The following is a 15,204-nucleotide window of genomic DNA, read 5'->3' as shown; positions in this document are numbered from 1 at the left end:
AAATTCTTTTTACAAAAAACTAAAAAACACCAAAAACCCTTTCCCCCTTCCATATGCTTTATGTTCATGGCAGGAGATAATTGCAATAGCATCTACTTACTACTTAAAGATTTCTGAAAGGAGGCAACGTTTGATCCTCTAGATAGAAAGGAAGGCTACCGTCTAAATGCCTTTCACAGACCTTGTCTCTTATAATTAGATTGGATCTAACACTTCACTATGTGTGTAATTTAAAAATAAAAATAAAAATCAGGATACTCTCTCAATGAAAGAATTGGGTTTTAGCAGCTGGTTAAAGTTCAGATATGGCAGAATTTTGGAAAGATTTATGGGGATCTCACCCCGTCACCCAGCTGACATCTACACCCACTCTGAAGGTGTGGCTTGGTCTGCACAGCAGGACTTCTGCAGAGAACAGCTTGGCAGTGTGCAGAGAGGGTTCAGACCCATGCATTGGATCTCTGCATTTCCCACCCTTCCCCCTTCCACAGGCTCAGAGTGCCTGCAATAATTGCTGTAGTTATGCTGTTTCCAGGGCTGTTGTAGGGAGGAGAAAAGTTTGGATTTGACCAATTGAATAAAAGGAACACCTAAGAAGCAGACCTGCCAGGCACTGTAAAAATATTTTTTTATTATACATACATACACAACTAGACCAGTAGGTACTTCAGAAACACATCATTAATCCATGGGATGCCACTAACCCGAATCTCCTAAACAATTCAAGTAGAAGCTGTAGCGAGTGGATGGAGGAGGCTTAGCCAGAGCTGTTGCCTAGAGGAACTTCCATCTTGTCCTGCATCCCCTTCCTGCCTCAACCTGCCCTCTTACTAAGTCCTCCCTTCTCAGGTCAGATGCCATTTGGAGCAGGTTATGTGCCTCCAAAAGGCATGAGGGCCACAGAGCAGGGAGAGGAAGGCCAAGGGACATGGTGGGGGAATCTCTCCTCCTGCTTGAGAACAGCAAGTTGGATTTCAGCTTTTCACCAAGGGAAGGCTTAGGGGTCCTGTTCTGGGGCTGGGAGGCAGGTGCAGCTGTTGCAGAAAAGGAGGAAGAAGAGGAAGAGGCTGGAGAGAAGTGTACTCTATATCTTAGCTTAGAACCCATCCTCAGAGTCTTATGCTTTAATCATTTAAGAAGAGGAAGCCAAAGCCTCAGTGGCCTTGGGAAAAGCTGCTGCTGAATCAAGACCCTAGCTGGCGTTGGGGTAATCTCGGAGGGGCTGCTACATGCATTGTGCAACAGCTATGTGAGCTGCAGAACAGCAGTGAGAAGACCCCTTCTTAGCTGCCTGCATGGGCGAGAGCTACAACCTATTCTATCTAGGAATGTATATTCATTACCCTCTGATCTTAAAATGGAGACACTGCCTGGAAGGCACCACACCCATTTCCAGATCAGGCGTGGCTGACCAGAGTTGGCAGCATACTGTGTGTTGCCACAAGAGTGGGTGTACTGGCAGGGTTTACCTAGTTCAGTGGCCCAAGGGTGAGTCTTTTGTACTCAAAGATGTCTCCTGAGCCACCTGGACAAAAGGATTGCAAGGGAGAGTGGAGCAACTCTCTCACTCACTCTGACACTTCAGTGAAGCATACATCCCCTTCATGGCCATTATGAAATTAAAACTCTCACTGAAATTAACACGGAATATCTGTCCGCTCCTCAAACACTGGCTGACAAAGAGCATACCAACAAATGGCTCAGCACCATTACATACAAATCCATTCTTCAGCATGCTGTTTCCCCCTGTCCCCAAGTCTATAACATTATGCTTTATTTTGACACTCTATTAAGACAATCAGACTTCACTGACAGCACATCAGCTTGAAGATGGATTTCAGTAAGTTAGCCCAGGGAGGCTTTCTGTTGCTTTTTGGCTTGCCTGCATTAGGCTCTGCTGTCAGAGAAGAGCCTGTGTGTCATGGACTTCTTATGCAATTGCCACCCTGATCGCTGGAACACAAAAACACTCAAACATCCTGCCAACAGATTGCTCAACTGGGTAAGCAGCTAAAGTACAGATTACTAGAACAATGCTCTGGATGCAGCTTTCAATAAGCTTTTCATATGAATCAGTTCAACAAATAACTGTGCTATGACAAAGACAATTAGATATAATTTCTCGTGGCACGGAAGCAAAAGTTGGGCTTTGCTACAGTAAATGTGAGCGTAGAGTTTCACTGACTACAATACTCCAATGAGATAGCTGACTTCCAGTAAGTCATGCTCATCTGGATTTCATTAGAGACCATGGCTGGGAGCCACAGCTGAAATGGTCTGGCCTGGGTGCAGAAGATTTAAAAACAAAATGGACTCCAAACATCTGGAGAGATGAAGGAAGTGGGAGAGTAACGTGAGAGGCCTGGGCTCCAGCTGATACTATAGCATCATCCCCCTCCCCCACAACCCCTTCTGCTGCAGGAGACTGTAAAGAAGGACCAATCAGGCATGTCTGCAAGCACATCCAGAGATAGTAAATATCACTGTGGACTCTTTAAATAAGGCTGTAGATTTAAAGGGACACCATCAAATAATTATTTTTAAGATCTTGTTTTAATCCTTTGTACCTTGTTCTGTCACAAAACCACCTTTATTTCCTGACCAATTTCATTTCCCCCATTTGGCATTAGCAAATATTGCCTTTCCTCCTTTGTGATTTATGCAGCATTTATAAGCCCTGTTTGCTTGATAAATGCAATACTACTCAGGATGGCAGTATAAGCTCTGGCATTTGTTTTTAACATGTGCTCTCTGTACGGGTACAGTAGTATTGGGAAACACCACACTGTATGTCCTAACTACAGTGGTCATTATTTTGTCCTCTCAATAGTCCTTTAGTTATGGAAAGGACCGCAAGCCAGATCAGTAATTACAAGGACATTTAAATAACAACTGCCATGTGGCAGGCAATGAGAATGGGGCAAGAAGAATTAGATTTTACCATAATTTTTCAATGACTCTAACCAATATCTTAAAATGTAAAATTTCCAAGCCCATCTGCTTTCAATTTAATCCCACAAGTCCCTGATAAAAGAAATGTTAAGGCTAAACCTAATCCCCTAATATATAGTCACAATGATTCTGCCCATTAGAAACTCCAGCAATCAAATTTAAATCTAACTTCAAGAAATAAATAACATATAATTTTTCTTACAGTGTCCATCTGGATTCACCTCCAGTTAAGCTGCAGTCAGAGATCCTGTGCTGTACAACACTGTAACCAGATATACATCATCCCAATGAGGAATGGTGCAGCTTATACTGTATTGGATTGATCTGCTTTTTCCTCTCATTTCTCCAGTTATGGAAACAAAATTAAAACATTTGAAAAACACGTCCCTAAGAAATGCATACTATCTGCTTTAATTAAACTACTGCCAGTTTAGAGTCTCCTACTCTAAAAGTAGCATATAAAGACCTCGTTGAACACACTGACTCCCAAAATCAAGGACTGGAGCATGCATGATTCGTGATAATAAGCACAAATGTGCTGTCTACTGAAAGTTGAAGACAAAAGATCTGACCTGTATTCAGCTCCCCAGCCCTTGACAAAGCTCATTCGGATTGTGCACATTCTGGTCAGCTGATACACAGCCTCGAAACCCTGATTCACAGACTGAGCCAAAAGGGCTGCAAATTCCTGGTTGTTAAAAATCTTCAAGTTACACCCTGTCAGGGAAGGAACAGGACAACATGGCATTAGTGTAACTAAATTAAGAAATCCCATTTTTTTCTGCCGAAGGAAAGAAACCACTTAACTCTGCTCTCCCCATCCCCAAACCATATTACATTATGGACAGACTGCATAAATAAGAAGCAAGCTTCTAAAAGAAATTAAGTTTGGTTATAAATGCAACACCTCCATAATTCAACCCCTAAAAAAGTAAGGAAATACCAAATGATGGGCCTACTGCCCCTTCAGCATGTTTCTGTTGACTAAAACAGACTGCATCACCACATGGCACTTCCTTCTACCTCCCAAGGATAAAGAAGGCGCACTACACAAAGCACATTCATCTTCCCGCATTACAATGCAAACCTTGATTACAACCTCAACCCTTAATATTTGCTAATTTTGCTGACAGTGTAATTAAGGAATTAGTAGAAATGTAGAAGCTAAAACCAAAAGAAACCATAAAAGCTGAATTTAGATGGTATCCATTAGCAGAAGTCATCACCACCCCATCCTGTAGAGAGGCAGTTGCCAAAACAGCTCTTGCTGTCAAAAGTCAGATGTCAGGACTATACTATATAGTTTGGTAGCAAGTACTATAGTTAAGAATGCAGGACGCTTTCATTTATAACCCTCTTTTCACTTGTTCATAACGTTCCAAAGATTTCCCCTTCAAATTGAAATTTTCCATGGTTGGTCCCAGCTAAAAGCTAAAGAAGAATCCATTCAGCTGGTTTTGAGTTCTGGGTAGTTGAAAAATAACAAGTTTCCCAGTGTAAAAAATTATTGCCAGACTTTTTTTACCCAGAAAACTTAAAAACTGCTGGACTTAGAAACTTGGCACATGACTAGTGTTCATTTGGGAGGATGTCCAAGTTTGAAAAATAAATGCTTGGATCAAGACGAATAATAAGCGATTTAAAAAAATCACGCCTGAGCATGCTTTATGAGCCTGACCATAACCGATATTGTCATCTGTTTGGGGATCAAACCATTTTTGCTGGGAGCATGTCTACATGTAAGGACCTGGCGGCTACATGTAGGAGACCTGGCTACCCATTGGTTGAGTCTGTAAGAGTTCTGCTGAAAAAATCAAGGAGCAGGCCGTCCTAGAACAAATCTTGCTGGGAGATATATGGAAGCTTGTGTTCAGTAAGAGGAAAAGCTTCAGGGAGAGCAGACCTGGGGGTGGGGGGATGCTCCATTAAAGAGCGAGAGAAGAGCCAGGAAAAGGCCAGTGAGGAAGCCAGGCAAAGCACACACAAAGAGGTCCTGGAAAGGAAAGACAGGGCAGTTTGTATTACGGGCAGATTTCCCAGTTGTCTAGGGTTCATGGGCTGGAAACCATAGCATGCAGTAGGCATGGGTTCCCCTTATGCTGCCACTCTCTGTGGCTGGGATACAGCAACCCTTGTGAACAAGGGGAAGAAGGGACTGTTTGGAGTTCAGAAAAGGCTGCACGCTGAGCCCAAGAGGAGGGCTAAAGACTATGGTGGAGGAGTGCAGACCTGCAGGGGAAGGTCTGTGCCGGGCACAAGCCTGGAGCAGAAGATTGGGTTATGTTTGCTTATGGACTTCAATTAATTTTGGAGCTAGTGGACTCTTGTGATTTAGCCAGAGGGTTAAGTCACCTCAGCAACCTAAAAGCATTGGAAGCTGCTGGTGAACCATCTGAGAAGGGAAACAGACCACGGATGGGCCCGAAGCCTCCAACAAGAACACTACCTCAAGGGTGGATTTGCTCATTATTCCAAATATTATTTTCTAAATACTTTTGCCATAAAAATTTGTTTTTAAAAGAGCTTAATATGCTCACATCCTGACTTAACTAACGCAACCCACCCATGTATATCTGACACAAGGTTTATAAATGTATTTTTATTTTCTAAGTGAAGCCTATTAAAATCCCCCTGTGACTTTTCAGTAGGTTTTAGATAGTTATAAGTACTACAACCATGACAATGAAATGGCCTCATGTGTGGTTTCCCTAAAATAAGATCAATACACTAAAAAGTGTTAACATAAAATAGAAGTAGGAAAATAACAGAGAATAACACAGATGCTTCTAAATTAAGAAGATTTTCTTCATACATTCATTCAGCAAAAGGTTTAAAAACATTTACCACTACTATTGTATTACTTATTTGTGTAGTACCAATAGTTTGCAAGGCACATCCAGACTAGGAGGCAGATTGTGTTCCTGCTTACATGAATCAGAATCTATTTAAGGTCCCTTACACATTTATCTTTATGAATCAGGACACTGGTAATGGCTGGATAGACAGTACAAACTCTCATAACAGTAACTTTACCCTTCATGCTATCAAGGAACGCTGCTGAAGTTGTGGAGATGGCATAAAATAGGTTTTAGGTTTCTGATTACTATAAACAAATAATATTAATTAAATCCAGTTCGTTTTGTTGAATAGCTCAACTTCTGTATGCACAGCTCCCATTCTTCACAGGCAAAGGTTACACAGGAGAGTGCATACAGCGTAAGTGAGTAAGGCCAGGCTTGGTTACCTGGTGGAATCTTGCAAACAGTTGCGGGGTGCCAGCCGTAACGTTGGTTACAGTTAGGAGATTGGACAAAAATGGCACTGTCGCTAAGGCACTCGGCAAACACCTCTCCTCCAATGTAGTACAGCCTAACTCCTCTTCCTAGAAAACACATGGCACAATTTCAGTTTAGTTAGTAGTCAGCAATGAAGCATGCAGAAAACATTTATCATATTCAAAACCTCAAACCCTGGGAAGAAGAGTTTTTAGAAATCTGGTTTACTTCTGATTCAAAAAAGGGAGGAATCAAGCAAGATCAGTGATGATGGAAAACAAACATGGTAATTTTGTTTTCAATGGATGTTGGGAACAACAAACTTCTGTGAGGACTTCAAGCTGAGAAAGATGAGTTAAGTGGAAGAGCAATTTATGAAGCCATAAGCGCATTCTCCAGCCACATCGTCCTTTGCAGCATGCACTGCACAAATCCGTCTCTTTGAGAAATGCCTCCCCTTAGCCACTCCGATATTCTCCATATGAACTTTTCATCAGTTCAACATAGGGTTTTCAACCTGCTCCTAGAGTCACCACAGATGCATGGAACTATTTTTAATTGGATTTAGAATAAAATTATATAAGGCTTCTCAACCATTGTGTTTAGCCTGAGATAACAGTCACTATATCCTTAAATGCTTGAATTCCCATGGGAAATACATAAATGAATATAATAAATATAACTTGAGTTGAAAAATCCTAAATTTCAGGTATCAGTCTATGAAACTCTGATAAACCTCTGCTGTTCTCTCTCACTGCTAGTGTGGAAACTTTGCATTCAGTCTTGTTTGAAGCATATGGAACCTGCTGAATTTAAGGATTAATTTGAGATTCTCGGGATTTCTCACATCAGGAACCATTTTAGTAATGAAAAAAATTAAAACGCCTGCTAAGTGAAGGAGCCACTGGTTCTGCCCTAGAGAAGGGTACAAAGAAGAACAAAATCTGCTGGAAGAGGGTTTGCTTTTTTGGCAGGAGGCAGGGAAACTAACTTGTACCATTAAGTCGCATAGGAAGGGCCTGCCCTTACCAGTATAAATAGGGAAAAACTCCACTAACTTTTTTACACCAGTTTAACCGAGGACCGAATTGGGCCCTAACTTGCTATTTAATGTTCGGCACTGTCAGGAACTGAATCTCCTCTGGCTTTCCAGGTATAAATCAGGAATAGCTCCACTGAAGGAAATGGAGTTATACTGGTTTAAAATGCATGTAGGGGATGGATGATCTTATAAAAATCTAGATCACAGAATCACAGAATATCAGGGTTGGAAGGGACCTCAGGAGGTATCTAGTCCAACCCCCTGCTCAAAGCAGGACCAATCCCCAACTAAATCATCCCAGCCAGGGCTTTGTCAAACCTGACCTTAAAAGCCTCTAAGGAAGGAGATTCCACCACCTCCCTCGGTAATCCATTCCAGTGCTTGACCCCCCTCCTAATGAAATAGTTTTTTCTAATATCCAACCTAGACCTCCCCCACTGCAACTTGAGACCATTGCTCCTTGTTCTGTCATCTGGTACAACTGAACAGTCTAGATCCATCCTCTTTGGAACCCCCTTTCAGGTAGTTGAAAGCAGCTATCAAATCCCCCCTCATTCTTCTCTTCTGCAGACTAAATAACCCAGTTCTCTCAGCCTCTCCTCATAAGTCATGTGCTCCAGCCCCCTAATCATTTTTGTTGCCCTCCGCTGGGCTCTTTCCAATTTTTCCACATCCTTCTTGTAGAGTGGGGCCCAAAACTGGACACAGTACTCCAGATGACATACCAATGCCGAACAGAGGGGAATGATCACGTTCCTCGATCTGCTGGCAATGCTCCTACTTATACAGTCCAAAATGCCGTTAGCCTTCTTGGCAACAAGGGCACACTGTCAACTCATATCCAGCTTCTCGTCCACTGTAACCCCTAGGTCCTTTTCTGCAGAACTGCTGCCTAGCCATTCGGTCCCTAGTCTGTAGCAGTGCATGGGATTCTTCCATCCTAAGTGCAGGACTCTGCACTTGTCCTTGTTGAACATCATCAGATTTCTTTTGGCCCAATCCTCTAATTTGTCTAGGTCCCTCTGTATCCTATCCCTATCCTCCAGCATATCTACCATTCCTCCCAGTTTAGTGTCATCTGCAAACTTGCTGAGGGTGCAATCCACGCCATCCTCCAGATCATAGATAAGACTCCCATTGATTCAATGGGAGTCTTTCCATTAATTCCAATGGGATTTGGATCAAGCCACTGGTTTCTATTAATGAGGGAACAGGCAGGAAAGAGTAAAAACACAAGAGATCTCTCATAAAATTTAGAAATAAATTTCTTACTGATAGACACAATTCAACTTCTATTATGTCTAATAAATCTATTCTAAAACATCTTTTTATTTTTACTGTTGGAAAATATACTTATATTATGGAATTTTAATATGTTAAAATAATGGAGATACTTAACTAAAACTGATCAAGCTACACAGATGGCTGATTTAATCTTCAGCACTCTGTATCCAACCCTCTACACCTTCCCCTCCCACTCAACAGATGGTAATAACAACAAGAAAATAGGCATTACCAATGTGTCGTCTTGTGAGCTCCACTGCCGCATTTCTGTTCACATTAGACAATAAGCCAAGACAGAAGCGTTCTGAGTTAGAAGGATCGGTGAAGCCATCCACGGTCATCGAAGGCTGTGAAGCATGGAATGTCTCCCCTACTCGCTGGTTGAGTTCATAGTAGGATATAGAGCACCAGAAAGCTGGCTCGCAGTAGGTAACAGGCTGCAGATCTGCTCAAAGCAAAACAGGAAAGAAATCAGAGAGGCCCTTTGAAGAAAATGAAACATTTCAGAATATTATTCAGCTCCACTGCTTGTGTTTATTTAACAACCAAGCTTTAATTACTTGACAGATTTGAATGGGTTGCAGCAAGAAAGTTACATCAACCGCAAAGCAGTTGGCATGCAGAATAATCACAAATAGCCACCACTACCACTTAACTGACTTCATCTTTACCACCTATAAAACTGAACTCACAAACTATGAAACACAACATTAATTTCAGGTAGCTACTCCGCTATTAAAAAAAAAAGCAAAAAAGCAAAAATATCAATGGGCTAAATTCTGCGCTCAGTAACATGTATGTAACTGAGAAAAATTTTGGCCCATTGGTCCAGCTTCTGAGCTCACCGGTGGTTTGATTCAGCCTGTGGTCCCAACTGAAACTAGCTGCACCATCTTATTGCACTGAGTCATTTTGAAGAGGACAGTACAAAATGTGCAAGAGGGGTGTGATTGTAAGACTAAAGAAACTGAAATTCTTCTACTCCTGCTAAAGTCAATTCCAGTAACAGTCGATAGTAATTTAATCTCCTCATCCCCATTCTAAGCAAGTGAGGATATCTTAAAAACACTCGAATGCTGCTCCTTGGTTGGGGAAAAGATTTAATAGTGAGCAACAGAAAGCACTATCTTCCCCCCTCCCACTGCCAGGTTCTCCCCTATGGTATTTCTTCAGTGCTCCGGGCACAGGGTTATAGAGACCAGCTCTAACAATCAGAGACAGACCCCACCTCCCCTCCTCGCAAAGAAGAGCAGCCCAAGAAGATAGGTTCAGTGTCATTTCTTATATAAACATCTGTCGCCAGTTCCTTAGCTTTTAAGAAGAGACATATGTCCTGGGAAGTTTAGCCAATTAAGAGAAAGTGAAGCTGTTATCCAGCTGTATCCTGTTCAAGTTCACACTCAGCTATACCCAGAATGCAGCCTTTACACTACTACAGTCCAAATGATCTTTGCATTTATATGAACCAGAAGGACAATTATGTTAACAAGTGTTAACATATCCCAGTAAGTGGGATACAGATGCGAGGCTAGTCACATACCTCAAAAAACCCCACCTCCAGCACCAGGTGGAACTGTGCCTGCCCCCACTGAAATCAATGGCAAAATTCCTACCGACTACAGTGGAGGCAGGACCAAGCCCTATTTTATACTCCTCTAAACCAGAACGAGTATCAGTACAGATGCAACATTCTTTCACTGTTTCAGGTATTGTGTAAATAGCGCCCTTACTTCCCTGAACATTTCATGGGTATCCCCATCACTCAATGGTGCGTCTCATATTAATAGAGTAGAGTACCAGACCAGGACTCAGGAGTCTTGGATTCTAGTCCCAGCTCTGCCACTGGCCTGCGAGGTGACCTGGGGCAAATCACTTCTCCCCTCTGTGCTCAGTTGCCTCATCTGTAAAATGGGGATAAGATACTGACCTCTTTTGTAAAGTGTTTTGAGATGTACGGATGAGAAGCACTAGATAAGAGCTAGGTATTATTACTCTGCTGATTGTCGTCCTCTTCCCCTACTTCCACAGAAGCCCTTCCTTGTGGTCAGTCTCTGGGGGCAGCTCTCTGACAGTTCTTCACAAAGCCCAGCACCAGTTATTACAGATAGTCTGTAATAACTTGCACTGTAATAACTTATCTCCACAATTTTTGAGGGGAAAGAATGTTCTCAGGACACCTGACAACCTGCTGCTGGTTCCTTAGGAGATGTGCTGTCCAAGTGCCACAGCACGCCAGGAATCCAAGTAGCAAAGGACCTCTCTGTGAAAGCCCCTTGACCCCAGCACATCCTATCCAAATCCAGGAATTCTGAAAGGGTGGGAGCCCATTCTTACCTTTTTCTATTGAGGGGCAACCATTGCTCCCTTCAGTGAACAAATTAAAAGAAAACTACTTCTCAAGCTAAGGCTGACATTTCTGCTCTCCTAGGTGGTATATGCCTGCCTGCATAAGGGAAAGTGAGGCCCAAAGGAATCAGAGTGTAACCCTCCGAGCATAAATTAACAGAAAAAAATTCCATAAAATGGAGTATTTATTTATTACGGTGGCCATGGCCTCAACTGAAGAGAAATTTATTCTATAACATTCTTATGAGCATAGCTTAGGTTTTTTCAAACATAAAGCAAAAAATCTTTGAACATTTCCCCTCACACATTCACATGCCATTGTACAAATCCACGAGTCATCATCAAGTACAATACATCCCGTTCCTTTTCCATTTCTGCCTCTTTCTGCTATGTTACTCATTTAACTGCCACACTGGGATTGCCATGTGTAAAGCATGTTTCTACAATTTTCACACATTAGCAGTTTTGGACTGAGGCACCTATCTGTGAATGTTGCAACCATTCTGACAAATGTATAGCAAATAGCAATACTCATCAAGGTACATTAAATCATGCTCATTTGCTTTAAAAAAAAATTCATGCTTGCTCTTATCCAAGGGCAAACATTTCTAAATAAGAGTCTAAGTTTTATAAAAGCAAAACAAGTTTTTGGCCCTGCAAGTGGTATCTTCGGAGTGATGCTGCCCTTGGGTTGTAGAAGCATCCATAACCTGTGGTACTGTATATACTTTTGTGGTACTTTCCTTCAGGAACCACCTCTGCTTGGGTTGTGACTCAAGGGGACTGCGGGTCCCCACTAAAGGATGTACAGAAATTTCACTTCCGGCTTAATTTGCAATTTGAGGAAAGACAGAAACCAACAAACTCACCACTCATGAATCTTGTTGGAAATGCACTAATCTCTAAGAAATGCAGCTGAATGTTTAATGATGCTGCCTGCCCTATGATTGTGGTGTAAGGCTTATGCTAAGTTTTAAGCCATCATGGAAAGGGTGAGTTACCTCTTGTGTTAGAAGTGGTCTGTACGTATCATTTTGATTTTTATGCATTTGGTTCTCACGCAAGTAAGGACTTTTAGTAATGCTAGATCCACACAATGCCCACAGGGACTGTGCAAACAGCTAAAGAAAGGATATGTAGTAACCAGGTAAACCCTCCTTCAATCTACCACACACAGCACTGCCAATCCATTTCAACTCTGATACACAAGATGCTTGCTTTTTCCTGTCCTGAGTCCCTCTCATGAAAGGATCCCTATCATGCTGAATGGTGAGGTCAATAAATGTCCCCGGAGTACTGGGATGAGACCCATCCAACTTATTCTCCCATAATCTCTGAGCTAGACCTCTAGCAGTATTTCTGTTGGCTCAGCTGCAGAGGAGAACAACTGCAGGCTCTTTACATGAATCTAAGTAAAAATATAAAGTGAATTGATATAACAAATCATTTCATGCTCTTCCCAGCACTCACCCTGCGGTGAGATAGGTCACTGAATTTATCTCAGATCTTATTCATGGAAATTTGGTGAAGTACTTTATACAAAAAGATGGAATGGGACTGGTGGCTCCTTTCTGAAAATTCTTGCATCAAGCAAGAAACGGCACTTGTTATGTATGATCAGAGCAGCAAGCATTTGTTATGGTTATAATACACAGTGCCTGTTGGAAACCCAACATTTTTCCCACTCAAAACTTTGTGGGGAAAATGGCCATTTGAAACTTCTGGTCCAAAAATTTCACTTTTCCACAGTAAATATTGAAACCAGTCAAAACAAAAGTTTCTCAAAGGTGTGAAAAGGTTAAAAAAAAAAAACACTCACTTTTTTTTTTTTTTTTTTAAGTTGGAAAAAATTAAAAAAAAAAGTGCGAAAAGGGGTTTTTCATCAGGCTTCCCTCACAATTTTTAACAGAGGGAGGGGGGGGAAAACCCTGAAAATCCAAAAACTGAAAATTGAATGTTTAGGTTTTTCAGTTTCCAAAAAACTGATATGAGATGACAGTTGAGGCAAAAATGTATTTAATTTTTGAAATACTGACTCTATTCATTTAGAATCTACCTGTAGGGAAATTTTTATCAAAATTGATATTTTTCTGTGGAAAATTTCAGCCAACTCTAATGATATTCAAGAATTACATTAAATTACAAAGATGCTGGCCAGGAAGGTCTCTACTGGGCTAGGGCAGGTCAGAATAAAATATTAAAGGCCTAACATTTAGATTGGTTATTATTTTTTCGTAAGGCAACACCATCACTGGATTCTCAGATGACACAGTCTCTGTCAGAAGTTCTGTATTTTAATCCATATGTACCAGTTATGGCTGCCACATCTCTAACTTCATCCTTAAAGCAACACACAGAGAGAAAGCAAGAGAGACTGTGAGTGCTGTCTCTTCATTATCACTACATTCTATAACCACTGCACTTTCCGAAGGGCTTGGGAATACCACCCTTTTTGGGGTGGGGGGAAGAAGTAGCAGCGTTGCACCACAGAAAACAGCTGAGGCCTGTATTACTAACTCATCTGACCATATGGTATGTGGTTATTTCACTTGCAGTGTCTGCATCAAGCCTCTTGTAGAGCCAACACTGTGGAAGTGGACAATGGATTTCCAGTATACCAAACTCATAGATAACAATATGCATACCCAATTCTGGCCCTCTGCCGTATAAATTCCCTGACCTCAATCTGAATATCCACACAGCACCAGTAATCATAGATTTGTTTAGGGTTTTTTTTTTTTTTAGTTTAAACAAAAGAAATAGGAGATCACTTGGTATTGTAACTTTCACTAAAAATGTGTGCTTGACAACTAAACCTTTGAACAAAAAAGGCCTTTCGAGTGGACTCCTTGCCAGGTGCACTCACATTCCAAAACATTCCCTCTGATCTGGAGAGACCACCTGCAGTGCAGGGAGAAGGGAGTTCAGTTCCCATGGCCCATTCAGTCCTTGGCCTGTCTCCTGATACTGTCGGTTGAGGGAGGAAGTGGGTTGGGTTTTTTGTTTTTGTATTACCATCTACCCTGTTACCACCACCAACTCTTCATTTTGGGCAGATCACCCAACAGCGTGTAGATGGCAATAAGACTTCCATCACTACTGACACAGGACAGGTTTGATTATCAACGTGTCATTTTACTTATTATAAAATTACCCACAACTCAACACCCCACAATAAATTTTAAAAATATATATATTTTTTTAAACCTCCTCAAGCTAAGAACTTGTCAAAGAACAACAAATGTTCATCTTGTAAATCCTGGCTGTGTCCCTTTCATTTGATTTCAAATTATTACACTTTCTGACTCCAGCTTCAGAGACTACAAATGGATTACTTGTGGTTAACATGCTTTGGCTGCCCTTATTTAGTCTTTGCTACCAGACACCACATTAGACATCCAACAGACTGGCCAGCCAAGCAGCATGGTTTAATAACCATTTGCCTTTGTTGGAAAAAAATATACACTGAAGCTTGATTCCTAGAGACTCCTTACTGATGTGGGTGAGGTGGTTGCTACCTGCAGCAACAAAAAGCAATCCGGATTGGGGTTTTTGTTGTTGTTGTTTTTTAAAATGTTGATAAGAAACATTGGAAATTCCAATCAACTCACAAACAGTACACTTGAGCATAAAGGATGCAGTCAAAAAAACCAACCCGCCAACCCCCCCAAAAAACCCTCTTCCCTCTTAGACTTTGACAGTTAAGCCAAAGAAAAATGTTAGTACCACCCAGATATATATATCCAGCACCCTTTTAAAAAAAAAAAAAAAAAAACTGACTAGCCCGAGACATCCAAAAGCAAGCCAGCCAATGCCTGAAATTCTGGAGTGCTGTCCAGATACTCCGTGCCAGGGCTGTAAGCATATGTAAGCTTTGTGGCTGTGGCATTTTAAGAGTAATCTGAAGTGGTCTGTGTTTACTGGCTTAAGTAACATTTAGAGAACGGATCCTGCAGTATGCTGGGTTGTATGAGGGTGACCGCTGAGAGTAATTTCAAATGGGGTGAGCCCAGCAATATGGTTAGATCTGTCAGTCTACATGAAAATAAAGAGCACAATCGGATACACATTGAAGAGATAATGCAAGTTCAGAAATATACTCACAAAATCTACAAGGTTTATCTCTGAGAATTATACAACCCTGATTTCTACATCTTTCATTTTCCTCTTATTTATTATTTTAAATAACTCTAGTTGATAGGATGAAAACAGAACCACTGATGTGTTGGTATAATACTAAGGTCTGGACTATGCTCTTGGTGCCTACAGATGAGCCCTGGGCTGCAGAGATCTACACTGCTGCCT

At 41.4% G+C, this 15,204-nt stretch overlaps 1 protein-coding gene across 1 annotated transcript in view; it reads right to left on the bottom strand.

The window, feature by feature from the left end:
- SMAD3 (SMAD family member 3) overlaps nucleotides 1–15,204 on the bottom strand; it is a 98,934-nt gene that overhangs the window by 821 nt on the left and 82,909 nt on the right. The window contains exons 6-8 of the mRNA XM_034783463.1: nucleotides 8,786–8,998; nucleotides 6,197–6,334; nucleotides 3,525–3,669 (exon numbers count right to left, since the gene is read on the bottom strand). Coding sequence (XP_034639354.1) covers nucleotides 3,525–3,669; nucleotides 6,197–6,334; nucleotides 8,786–8,998 — 496 coding nt within the window. The remainder of the gene's footprint in view (nucleotides 1–3,524; nucleotides 3,670–6,196; nucleotides 6,335–8,785; nucleotides 8,999–15,204) is intronic.

This window comes from Trachemys scripta, chromosome 10 (assembly GCF_013100865.1).
Source record: "Trachemys scripta elegans isolate TJP31775 chromosome 10, CAS_Tse_1.0, whole genome shotgun sequence".
NCBI classification, from domain to species: domain Eukaryota; kingdom Metazoa; phylum Chordata; order Testudines; family Emydidae; genus Trachemys; species Trachemys scripta.
The sequence above is the reverse complement of the archived record's forward strand: the minus strand, read 5'-3'. Positions and strand labels throughout refer to the sequence as shown.